The sequence below is a fragment of the Crocuta crocuta genome, unplaced genomic scaffold (assembly GCF_008692635.1).
Source record: "Crocuta crocuta isolate KB4526 unplaced genomic scaffold, BGI_CrCroc_1.0 scaffold144, whole genome shotgun sequence".
Taxonomy (NCBI): Eukaryota; Metazoa; Chordata; class Mammalia; order Carnivora; family Hyaenidae; genus Crocuta; species Crocuta crocuta.
The window spans coordinates 2,670,723-2,683,397 of record NW_027529669.1 but is presented as its reverse complement, the minus strand read 5'-3'; the positions used below and the strand labels follow the sequence as shown (position 1 = coordinate 2,683,397).

Genomic DNA, 12,675 nt, shown 5'->3' with positions numbered 1-12,675 from the left:
CAGAGCCCATTGCGGGGCTTGATCCTGCGAACTGTGAGATCATGACCTGAGCTGAAATCAAGAGTGAGATGCTCAGATGCCCATGCCACTAATTTGAAATACAAACTTTATCCTAGACTAAATCTCTGTCTAGATACACAAATCTTTTTCTAGACCTACCACTCTGTTCCACTGATCTGTTCCTTTCTGCCAACACATTATTATTTTCATTATTCTAGCTGTATATTTCTAGATATTTCTAGGTTCGTTGTTATCTAGTAGGCTAAGTCCTTAATACATACTTTTTTAACCTCTTGGTTTTAATCTTCTGGATGATCTTTGGAATCATTTTTGCTGTGGTAATCAAAATTGAACTGGGACGTTTTAAAATTAGAATTGCATTGGATTTAGAGAGTGGCTCAGGAGAGCTGAATGTCGTTTATTTCTCTATTCTTTGTTGATATTTTGGAAAGAGAAAATTATGTCTTGCTTCATGTGTGTCTTAAATATTTCTTGTATGTGTAAATAGATATGCTCTAGCTTTTGTTGCTGTTAGAAATGGGATTTTTGTAACCATTATATTTTCTAATTGATGATTAATAAAGATAGTAGTTTTTTTTAAGGATTTTATTTTTAAAGTACATCTACACCCATCTTAGGGCTTGGACTCACAACCCCAAGATCATGAGTCACATGCTTCAATGACTGAGACAACAAATGCCCCAAGATATCAATTTTGGAATGGTTATTTTGTGTGATGCCACTTTATTTAACTCTCTTATTCTAGTTATTTTTCATTTGTCTTGGGTTTTCTAAATAGGCATTTTAAATTAACTACATTTTTGTTTCTTCCACAAAATTTTACTTTTTTCTAAATCCCATTGGAACAGGAGCTATAAAAGTGAGCAAGAAACAAATTTTCATGATATTTGAGCCATTTTACAGTTTTAATTTTTAAAAAGAAGCTAGCACTATTTTATTTAATAAATAAGAGTTATATTTTATATCTACTTAATTATAAATTATTTAAAAATTATAAAATTTATAAATAAGATTTATGCCATTTCTATTTTTCTACAACAGTTTATTTTTTTAGTTTTTGAATTTCATTTTATTTTAGAATGAGAGAGAGCATGAGTGAGGAAGAAGGGAGAGGGCCTGAGGGGGAGAGAGAGACAATATTTAGCAGGCTTCATGCCCAACATGGGGCTTGATCCCACAATCCTGGGATCATGACCTGCACTGAAATCAAGAGTTGGAAACTCAACCAACTGAGTCATATAGGCCTTCCTTTTTAAAATTTTTTAAATTTATTTATAGCAGTTTAAATAATAGAAACTTTATCTGTTCCTTTAAGGTTCGAAAATGTTTCATAGGCCAGATGAATCTGGGTCATTTTTGGGAGAGAAAGCATTCCTATTTTTTAATGCCTTCTAAGGTTATTTTATTCAAGCTTTTGTCCTTTTCTGGAATAATTCTGTTAATGGACATCTTCATAGAAAATTTTTCATTTCATCAAGATAATAAAATTTGTTAAAAAAAATAACTTGGAATTTTATTTTTAATATATTTTAACAGTACTGCTCTTTATCTCATAGATACACTACACAATTTTTACAAAGTCATCACACCCACCAGTTTCTATAGATCATATTTTAATGATCATTTAGTATAATATTTCCAGTGTGGTTGCTTCTTATTTTGAACTATTTTAGACATTTTCTAATGCTATAGTTCCCTTCCAGTTGCTGACTTCTAGAGTACTTCACTGAAGTTAGAAACATATTCTCTGTGGTATTAATCCTTACAGCAGAAGTTAGAAATTCATTCTCTAAGGTATTAATCCTTTGGACATATATCCAGCATATAGTCAATTTTATAAAATATTTATTTTGAGGGGCGCCTGGATGGCTCATTCGGTTAAGCATCTGACCTTTGATTTCAGCTCAGGTCCTGATCTCATGGTTTTTGGGATTGAGCCCCATGTAGGGCTCTGCACTGACAGTGCAGGGCCTGCTTGGGATTCTCTCCCTCTTTCTCTGCCTCTCTCTTCAAAATAAATAAAATTTCAAAAATTAAAAAAAATTTCTTTTGAAAAGTATATATATTTTGCACTTAAGTGAGTATAATGCTCCCTGTATATCAGTTAGGTCAAAGTTATTAAATCATGTGGTTCAATCAAATTTTCTATTTTCTTCTTTTTTTTCAAATTTTCTGTTTTCTTACTTATTTCTTGTCTTCTTTTATTATCAGTTATTGAGCAAGAGGCATTTTAAAATTTCCCCAACTTAGTTCTGCCAATTTTTGCTTTCTGTATCATAGGCTGTCTTATTAGGTATATATAATTTTAAAGTCCTTATTACATCCTAAGAGGATATAGAATCTCTTCATGTCTAGACTGTTTCCTGCTTTAAAATCAACTTAATCTGGGACACCTGGGTGGCTCATTCAGTTGAGCATCCCACTTCTGCTCAGGTCATGATCTAACGGTTCATGGGTTCAAGCCCCACATTGGGCTCTGTGCTGACAGCCCAGAGCCTGGAGCCTGCTTCAGATTCTTTGTCTCTCTCTTACTCTGCCCACCCCTCCCCCACTCATGCTCCATCTCTGTCTCTCAAAAATAAATAAACAGTAAAAAAATTTTTTTAATCAACTTAATCAAACCATGAAGCTACACCACTTTTAATTTTAGTTGGTGTTTGGTTTGGTTTCCAATGACTATAAATTTTCTCTCTCTCTTTCTGTCTAGTTATTTATTTTGAGAGAGAGAGAGAGAACCTGTGAGCAGGAGAGAAGCAGAGAGAGAGAAACCCAAGCAGGCTCCGCACCGTTGCCACAGAGCTCGAAGCAGGGCTCAGTCTCACAAACCATGAGATCATGACCTGAACTGAGCTTAAGAGCTGAATGCTTAACTGACTCATCCACCCAGGTGCCCCAACTATAAATTTTCTCTTTTTTAAAGAAAACTGTTATATCACCTTTTAAATGTATTTAATGGAATCTAAATACATAATCATCTATTTAAAAGAAAATTTATGGGGTGCCTGGCTGGCTCAGTAGGTAGTGTATCTGACTCATGATCCCAATGGTCATGAGTTCAAGCCCCATGTTGGGCATGGAGCCTACTTTAAAGGAAGGAAGGAAGGAAATTAAATTTTAGAAATTCATCTATAAATTCTTGAAAAAGTTTTTTAATGCTTATAAATAAGACCATGAGATCAGGACCTAAACATTAAATAAATAGGACCATGAGATCAGGACCTAAGCATTTAAAAAAAAATTCTAGCATTTTGAGAGAGAGAGGCAGAGAGAGGGGGAAACACAGAATCCAAAGCAGGCTCAAGATCTGTGCTGTCAGCACAGAGCATGACTCAGGGCTTGAACCCACAAACTGCAAGATCATGACTGGAGCTGAAGTCAGACGCTTAACCGAATGAGCCACCAGATGCCCCATACGAAAATTCTTATTCTCAGAAATGTATCGGGGTGCCTGGGTGGCTCAGTCAGATAAGCGTCTGACTTCAGCTCAGATCACGATCTCACAGTTTGTGAGTACAAGCCCAACATGGGGCTCTGTGCTGATAGCCCAGAGCTCAGAGCTGGGAGCCTGGAACATGTTTCAGATTCTGTGTCTCCCTCTTTCTCTGCCCCTCCCCTGCTCTTTCTCAAAAATAAACATTAAAAAAAAAAAAAAATTTACCATCTTTCCTTTTTCTCTGCTAACTCTTATTTTTATTCCATATTACCCTAGAATGTTACTTATATATTATAATTTTAATTTCAAGAATATATTATAATTTCAATACACTAGACTTAAATGTCTGTCATTGATCATCCGATCATTTTATTGCAAAAAATTTGGATAATTAAAATGTATTTATTTTAAGTCACTGTGTTCATAAACTCTGACATATTAAAATTTTCTTCTGAATTGAGTAGTAATTATACTTATTGGTACACAAGTAAAAATATAGATATATCAATTTTGCTTAATTATTTCTATAAAAGTAATTTTTAAAATACACATTCATATTTCAGTGGCTGGGTTATTTGCAGTCCAGGTCTGTCATTTATAAGAATTCCATATTTGCATGGGCATTTTTGGATTCTTCAGTGCTGGTGTACTTTACTTCTTAGGTATTGATATCTGATAACATATTTGCCCACTTTGTTCTTCTTTTTAAATATTACTTTGGCTAATCTTTTCTCTTATCTTTTCCAAGCAAGTTGTAGCAAAAACTTTACTGTCTTGAATTTCTAGGTTATTTTGGGGAAGAAACAGCATCTTTATAAATTTAAATAATCCTATCTGTGAACATGTGTTGACTTATTTGTTTATATCTTCTTGAATGGCAAATAATAATTTGATTTATTTTTTCCAATACAAGCTTTATTAATCTTTTGTCAGGTTTACTTCTAGTTACTTTTCACTTTTTTGCCGTTATAATAAACGGTGTCTTTTTGTTTTTAAGAGTTCATTTTTTTTAGACAGTTTTAGGTTTACTGCAAAATTGAGGGGAAGGTTCAGATATTTCCCACATGCCTTCTGCCTCAACTCATACATAGCCTCTGCCATTAAACCATCCCCACCAGAGTGGTATATTTGTTATAATTGGTGAACCAACATCATAATCTCCTAAATTCCAGTTTACATTATGTTTCACTCTGGGTCCTGTACAGTCTGTGTGAGTTTGGACAAATGTATAAATGTGAATTTGGACATGTATCCATCATTATGGTATCATACAGAGTATGGTATCATACAGAGTATTTTTACTGCTCTGATTTTTACCAATGTGCTCTGCCTGTTCGCCTCTCCACACAGCCCCTACCCTCACCCTTTGCGATCACTGATCTTACTATCTTCATAGTTTTGCCCTTTCTATAATGTCATATAGTTGGCATCATACAGTATGTAGCCTTTTCAGATTGGCTTCTTTCACTTAGTAATATGCATTTAAGGTTCCTCCATATCTTTGCATGTCTTTTTAGTGCTGACTAACATTCCATTATCTGAATGTACTGTAGTTTACTTATCCATTTACCTTTTGAAAGGATATCTTAGTTGCTTCCAAGTTTTGGCAATTGTGAATAAAGCTACTATAAACATCCATTTGCAGGTTTTTGTGTGAACATAAGTTTTCAGCTCCTTTGGGTAATTACCAAGGAGTGCAATTGCTGGATCATATGGTAAGAGATTGTTTGATTTTATAAGAAACCATCAAATTGTCTTCCAAAGTGGCAGTACCATTTTGCAGTCACAACAGCAATAACACTGAGTTATAACACTGAATAACAGAGTTCCTAACACTGAGAATGAGAGTTCCCAGGATCTAGTTGTTTGGAAACTTTCAGGAAATCAGCCAGTCTCCTGGAGTTGAGGCACTGATTTATCAGAACTGATTTGGTAGCATTTAAGGTAGGAAAGCTAAAGCTGTAAGAGCACTGTTTTTCTTCGATCATTTCAGGTGTTATGTATTTTCCTACCTGATATTGACAACCAAGCATTGTTTTCTTACTGCCAAACAGTTCTCAGAGCTACTGCCCCCACTACTGATGAGGAAAGGCAAAGGTGGTCAGGCGGCTTACAATAGAAGAGAAGCAGGGAATTCAGAGTACTTTCAGTGAGCGTGCAAAGCTTGCTTAGCAACTGCAAAGAAGTACTGGCACTCCACATTAGTAATTTACTTCCTTTCTAGCCAATATGATTTTAGGGCAGATAAGAGTGTATTCAGTATGTGATACTTTGATGACAAAAGCAAGGTGCTGATGGTAATTGTGCAAGGTCTTCTGCATGCTAGTAATTTCCTGTTTGTGGCTTCAGATCAAAATGTTGTGCAATTGTCATTATATCAGTTTATAAGATTTCCTTTGTTGTGTTCTGCTTGTCAACATGTAGCAGATATCCCCATAAAATGTTGGCTTTCTTTTCCACTTGAATCTGTAATAAAAATACCTTTTACTTCACCACACTCACATATATAACTGAAACAAAAGCCTTGAAGCATTACTTACTTTTTCTACATTATTGCATTCTTATTTAATGTTCAGTTCTATTTCATTAATATCTGGACTTAAAATTCACTAATGAGTCACATACTAGGGTTTTAAAAATACTATAAAATTCACTGCTCGTCAAGTTGCTCATCAGAAACAAATAAAAAATATCATTATTTTGTAGTATTATTCCCAAAATTTTTGTTTTGTTAAAAAAACCAAACACCGTAGTGTCTCATCTGAAGTATCAATTGATCTGTGGTTGAGGATAGTGACATTCTGTGAAGGTGGGGAAATTCCGCTATGGTTACCCCTTAACCATCTTGTCACAAACAACAGAGTCAGATTTTTATAATCTGCCTGTTAGAAATGGTTGGTTTTTTAAACTTGTGTTTCCTTTTTTTTTTTTTTTTTTGGTTTGTCTTTTCCTACTTTATTTTTTTAGAAATATTTTTGCTGAAGCATAATGAATACCCTGTAAAGTACAAAAATCTCAAGTGTACAACTTGATGAATTTCTGTTAGTGTCTCATGTGTAATCACCAGTGAAGGGCTCCAGTGTCCCTACTTTGCCTCAGTTGGGCCACTCCCACCTTTACAATGGAACCAATGTTCTTACTTATATCAGCATGGATTGCTTTTGCCTGTTCCTAAACTTCATAGTAAATAGAATCACACAATATGTACTCTGTTGTAATGAGCTCATCATTTCATCTGCGTCTGATAAGATTTCTCGAGATGCCATGCTTCAAGAAGGAAGAATAGCTAAGTCAGTCTAAGTCAGTCCTACTTTTGTTTAGTTGACAAAAAACTTATGATTTTGGAATAATATGGCATTTATAACTAAAAATGTAATTATCTTACTGTGACTCTAGTCATCATTGCTATATTAAAAAATTCACAGAGTGCTACACCTGCTACTGGCATAAGGTTACACACAGAAAAGCAAGGTTGGAGCCTACATTTAACAGAACTCTAAATTTAGCAACAGCAGACTATAGTCTATCACAATATGATGGGTTTACCATACATTTACAGAACACTGTATGTTCCCTAATGAAGACTTTTCACAATTTGGTTTCTTGCTAAATCAATTTAGTGGATTGCACCCCTATTTTAACAAGTGAGAGAATACAATGGAAAATATCAAAGTAAATTTCATATAAGAGTGAGTAATGTTTCACTTATACTGGGGTTGTGATACAAAAGGTATGTCTCACTATGTGTAAACAGTATGTACTTTATAGCCACTTCATTTTATCTCATCTGTAAAGCATTACATATATATTGAACAACTAGAGTGTAGATGGCATTGTATTCGCTGCTCCAGCATGTTATTAAAGTGAATAAACTTAAGCCTGTCCCTCAAGGAATTTAGAGTATTGTGCAAGGAAAGTCATGTACGTAAATAATTAGATTTTTAAAAAGCTCTAGCACTACATGGTAAGACCATAGTAATGATAGAGCTTAGAATATTCAGAGAAGATTCCTAACAGAGTTGGCATTTGAGTGTGTTTTAAATGATATATAGGGTTTTATCTCCTTAAGAGGTGAACAGAAAGTGATAAAAGAATTAGCATGAATAAATATACATATATATAACGTGATGATACGCAGAGAGTAATCTACTTTTTTTTGGAAGTTTATTTATTTATTTTTGAGAGAGAGAAAGAGAGTGCAAGCTGGGGAGGGTTAAGAGAGAGAGAAAGAATCCCAAACAGACTCTTCAGGGTCAGCACGGAGCCCAATGTGATGAGCCAACATCAAGAGTCAGACGCTTAACCGACTAAGCCATCCATGCATCTTTTTTAAAAAGTAGATTACTTATCTTTTTAAAAATAAGCAGGTACATGCAGATCAGTGAAGGAAGGTAAGCCTAAAAATGTAAATATTATACTTAGAAGTTTGTACTTTACTCATAGTCAGTGAGGAGCCATTAGGGAGAATAATGATATGATCAAAATTGACAGTTTAGAAATAATAATCTTATAGTAGTATTGGTTATCTTGGAAGGGAATGAAACTGGTAGGTAACCTAGATAGGGCACAAAGTAAAGAGTCCAAATATAAAAAATTAAGAACTAAACATTGAAGGTGAAGAAAATGGGAAAGAATGGAGAGACAGATATACGATAATTTACCAACAACAGGTATATCATCATTAAGACTTGAATTTGAGTGTAAGAAACAAGGAAGAATGAATTAAAGATAACTGCAGAGTTTTGATTAGGATGATGAATAGTAGGGTAGTACTGTTGATAGAAATAGGAAAATAAGAAAAGTAGAGAAGATGATAGTTGGATTTTAGAGAGTAAGTTCAATATACTGACAGGTATAAGTGACCAAAAGATCACTGGAAATAAGGAAACTAGACACAGAGAGGGATTTGGGAATGATTTGTAGGGTGATAGTTGAAGTGATCATTCAGGGAGAGCTTGTAGAAAAGGGAGAAAGGGACAAACTTTGCAGAATCTCCCCCCTCTCCCATTTAAGGAGTGGAAATGAAATTAAGTTATTAGAAACACCCTAAATATTCTGAAGGGTAGGTAAGATAGTGGGGTATCAAAAGCCTAGGGAAGAGAAAGTTTCAAGGACAAATGGCTTAAACAATGTTACATGAAACAAAGGAGGTTAAGAAACTCAATGGGGGGGTGTTTATTTTGCCAAATACTAAGTTTATTGGTGACATTGAACATAAATTATTTTCAAAATGTGGGGATGGGAGGAAATGTAAACCAGATTATAAGAAGTAAAGGAGTGAGGCGCCTGGGTGGCTCAGTTGGTAAGTGTCCCACTTCAACTCAGGTTATGATCTCAGGGTTTGTGAATTCAAGTCCAGCATCGTACTCTCTGCTGTCAGCTCTCTGTAGACCCTGCCTCTGATCCTCTGTGTCCCTTTCTCTCTGCCCCTTCCCTGCCCTTGCTTGCTTTCTCTCAAAAATAAAAATAAAAAGATTAATTAAAAAAAGAAGCAAAGGAGTGAGCAAGAGAAAGGAAGGAGAAAAGGGAATATAAGAAATTTTAAGGAGAAGAGGTAATTGACTGTGTTTCTAGTGGAAGGCGTTATCAATAAAATTGACCTGAAACAGACATTGTTCTGTTGAAGATGAACTGAGTTTTTGAACGAGGCCAGTGAAATAGTGGCTATCCAGAATAGAGTGGAAATGATTTACAGTGCAATCTACCAGGTGTTTCAAAGGTCAGAGGGCTTGAGGGTCACAAATGATACTGTGAGAACTAGACAGGAAAGGAATGGAGGAAAGGAAGGCTAAAACCCAAGAACTGGAAGCAAATTAGAAAACAGTTACATGTCTTGGGGCACTTGGGGGGGTCTCAGTTAAGCTTCCGGCTTCGGCTCAGGTCATAATCTCACAGTTCATGAGTTCGAGACCTGCATTGGGCTCTGTGTGCTGACAGCCTGCATTGGGCTCTGTGTGCTGTGTGTGTTTCAAAGGTCAGAGGGCATGAGGGTCACAAAAGATACTGTGAGAACCAGACAGGAAAGGAATGGAGGAAAGGAAGGCTAAAACCCAAGAACTGGAAGCAAATTAGAAAACAATTACATGTCTTGGGGCACTTGGGGGGTCTCAGTCAGTTAAGCTTCCGACTTTGGCTCAGGTCATAATCTCACAGTTCATGAGTTCGAGCCCTGCATTGGGCTCTGTGTGCTGACAGCTCAGAGCCTGGAACTTGTTTCAGATTCTGTGTCTCCCTCTTTCTCTTCCCCTCCCCCACACGTGCTCACTCTCGCTCTCTCTCTCAAAAATAAACATTAAAAAAAAGAAGGAAAACAGTTATCTGTCTGGAATCATTTCAAGTTAAATAGCAACAGTTCATTTCATCTGTTGCTTGCTCAGTTGAAGATATGCAAACTCTTAACACCTGACTGAGCACAAAGAGGCTTTTCAAAGAATTTACAGGTAACATCCATGGCCAGTTCTCTGGCTGTAAGTTTTCACTGCTTAACCTAAAATAGCAATAGGATTATAATATGTTTTTGTTTTGTTTTTAAGTCATGGTTTGTTCTGTGACTGTTCAGTCTAGCATTTTGCCTCCTAAAATGTTACCATGGGCTCTTTTATGTGTGATTTGCCTCCATGTTTTAAGCTCGCAAGTTTATAACCATATCCCTAAAACCCCAGTCTATAATTTCTCTTAATAAACTGATATCGTTGTGTTATTTAGATTCTTATTTAAGCTTTGAATTCCATTTATTTCCTATCTTGGGTAACATTCAAGATACAATAGGCTTATCTGAATGTTGAGTAATGGTGTTTCCCAGAATACTTAGTGCTTTGCAGACATTAGTCTACTGAGCTGCCCCAAAATAAAGGTGTGGTGGTTGGGGATATGGTAAAAAAAACTTGAGGAAATGCAACAAGCTATTAAATTTTACTTCCTCTTGGGATATTCAGAATACTCATTAGAATATTAAGGATGTTGGAAGCCCTGCAGGAAAGTTCATTTTTCCTAAATCCAACGTTTCTCTGATTTACCTAACCACAGGATAAATCACCACCATTCAGTTTTGCTTTTGCACAAAACTAGAATGCGCTTTGGGAAATATTGTTACATTTGAATATGTATTAAAAACTATTCTAAATAGTATAAGAATGAATTCTTTGTGTGTTGAGTACTCACAAAAGAGTAGAATAACAGAGACAGATGAAGGATATGAGATGATGAAAGCAAATGTCTATATGTACCTAAAGGTAATTGTCAGGATAAAAGGAATCAGTAATGTTTAGGAAAAATATTTCTTCCCCCAAATTGAGGGATGACTTCTACTTCAGTTATTCTGGGATTTAAAATCAAACCTGAATTTCTCATATCCATTCCACCATGATTTCTGCTAGGCAGGTAGTGAAAATCACAGACTAATGTCAGACCTCTGTGAGAATCATAAAGTGACCATTATTAGCTGTGAAAGCTTAAGCAAGTTGCTTATGTTTTGAGCCCATTTCCTCATCAGTTAAGTGGAGACAACGTTATAGGAAGGATATAATAGTGAATATATAGAATCCTTAGCAATATATCTACACACAGTAAGTTCATAGTAAATAGTGATACTATTATTTTTTATTATCTTTTGCATTTACCTCTCCTGTCTGAAGGGCCCTACCTTAAACTCATCCTTATAAGAGCAGTCATTTTCTCCACATAGTCCTTTAAATTATATCTTCTATACTTTTTTTAAAATTCTGTTATAATTAATACATATAAGATGGCTATAATTAGACTTGGATTTTAGTCTCTGATTAGATTGTCATTGTTTTTTACCTTGTAATTAACTGTCAAAGAGATGATGCTAACAGCAAGAGAAGAGAAATTGTCATCTCTGCTATTTTGTTGTTATTCACTTGTGCATGAATTATTAATATAACTTTCAATCCACAGTTTCTGTGCAGGAATCTTTTTAAGCTGCTTGGCTGTTAACATTGCATTTTGTTTAGTTAAAACAAGGCATATAATTGATTAATGAACTTTACTGGGTTTACATAAACTGTCTTGATTGATAATGTCCAGCATTTTGTTAGCTTTAGATACCAGGTGCTTGGCGTGGATGTCTTTGGGGAAGAGTTTATGTCAATAACTCAAGTGTTTTTGACATTATAAACGCAGTTTTAGAATTTGGACTCTTAAGGAAAATCATATTGTTAAAATAATCATAAAGATGACAACAGGATATGTATATGTTATCATTGAGATTCATTGAGATTCTGTTATAAATAACAACAATGTAAGTTGTTAAATCAAGTTTCCCCAGGTTGCTTTACTATTCTCTTTCATCTAATCAAATGACTCCAAAGAAGCCAAATTTTGTTATTAAAATGCAAAACCTTAACGCTTCTCAAAAAGGATTTTCATGCTAGTTCTCATAATTAGCATTTAATGCATAACTTTTTTCTTGTATTTTAATGTTGACAGCATCTTCCCTGTGATTCCTTAGAGGCAGATGAAATGAAAAAGCTTAAACGTGAAAGAAATGATGCCTTGGAGGAAGTGAATAAACTCAGGGTAAATCTCCATTTTCACCTCCTTACATTTTGCTTAGAAAAAAGAAAAGGAAAAAGCTATTATTATATTTATTATAAATAAATTATCAAATATATGATGTTAATGTTTGTAATATTATAAATAATATTAACATTATTGCAAAAACTATTAACATCAGAAAATAGATCATTTATTCAATAGGCCTTTAAAGAGTCAACTTTTTGGTTCACATACTTATTTATATTTCACAATATTCATGTAAGATTCAGGGTAGCCAATGGATTTTGCTCATACCTTCTGATCTGGCTACTTCTCACCCCTTTTTGTTCTCATATTGGTGGCAAGGATGATAAGCCAACAAAGATTAGATGAGTCAACGAGGCAAGGCATGACAATTTTGGATCTTCAGATGTTCACTGGGAAATACTTTTTTCCCAATGTTCACAGGCATTCTTCAGAGACCTCTTGTTTTGGTAACATAATTTGGAATTAAGGCAGTATGATTAAGAGAAGAAAATATACACGGTGTGCCCAAATACACTTTCAGATTTTGATTCATTTTATATATTTTCATTCTGTTTTTAGTAAAATATTAAATTTAAATTATATCCTAATTATTACAGAAGTACAATATATTTTCAAGTCTTCAAGAAAAGCACTGTAACTACTTGATTTATTATTAATTCACAGTAGGAATATATTTT

At 34.7% G+C, this 12,675-nt stretch overlaps 1 protein-coding gene across 4 annotated transcripts in view; it reads left to right on the top strand.

Moving 5' to 3' along the window:
* STXBP4 (syntaxin binding protein 4) overlaps nucleotides 1-12,675 on the top strand; it is a 169,274-nt gene that overhangs the window by 52,028 nt on the left and 104,571 nt on the right. For 3 of the 4 annotated variants that reach the window (XM_077762840.1, XM_077762841.1, XM_077762843.1), the window contains exon 11: nucleotides 11,903-11,992. The exons of the other annotated variant lie outside the window; for it this stretch is intronic. In XM_077762840.1, the coding sequence (XP_077618966.1) occupies nucleotides 11,903-11,992 (90 nt within the window). The remainder of the gene's footprint in view (nucleotides 1-11,902; nucleotides 11,993-12,675) is intronic. 4 annotated transcript variants of the gene reach the window in all.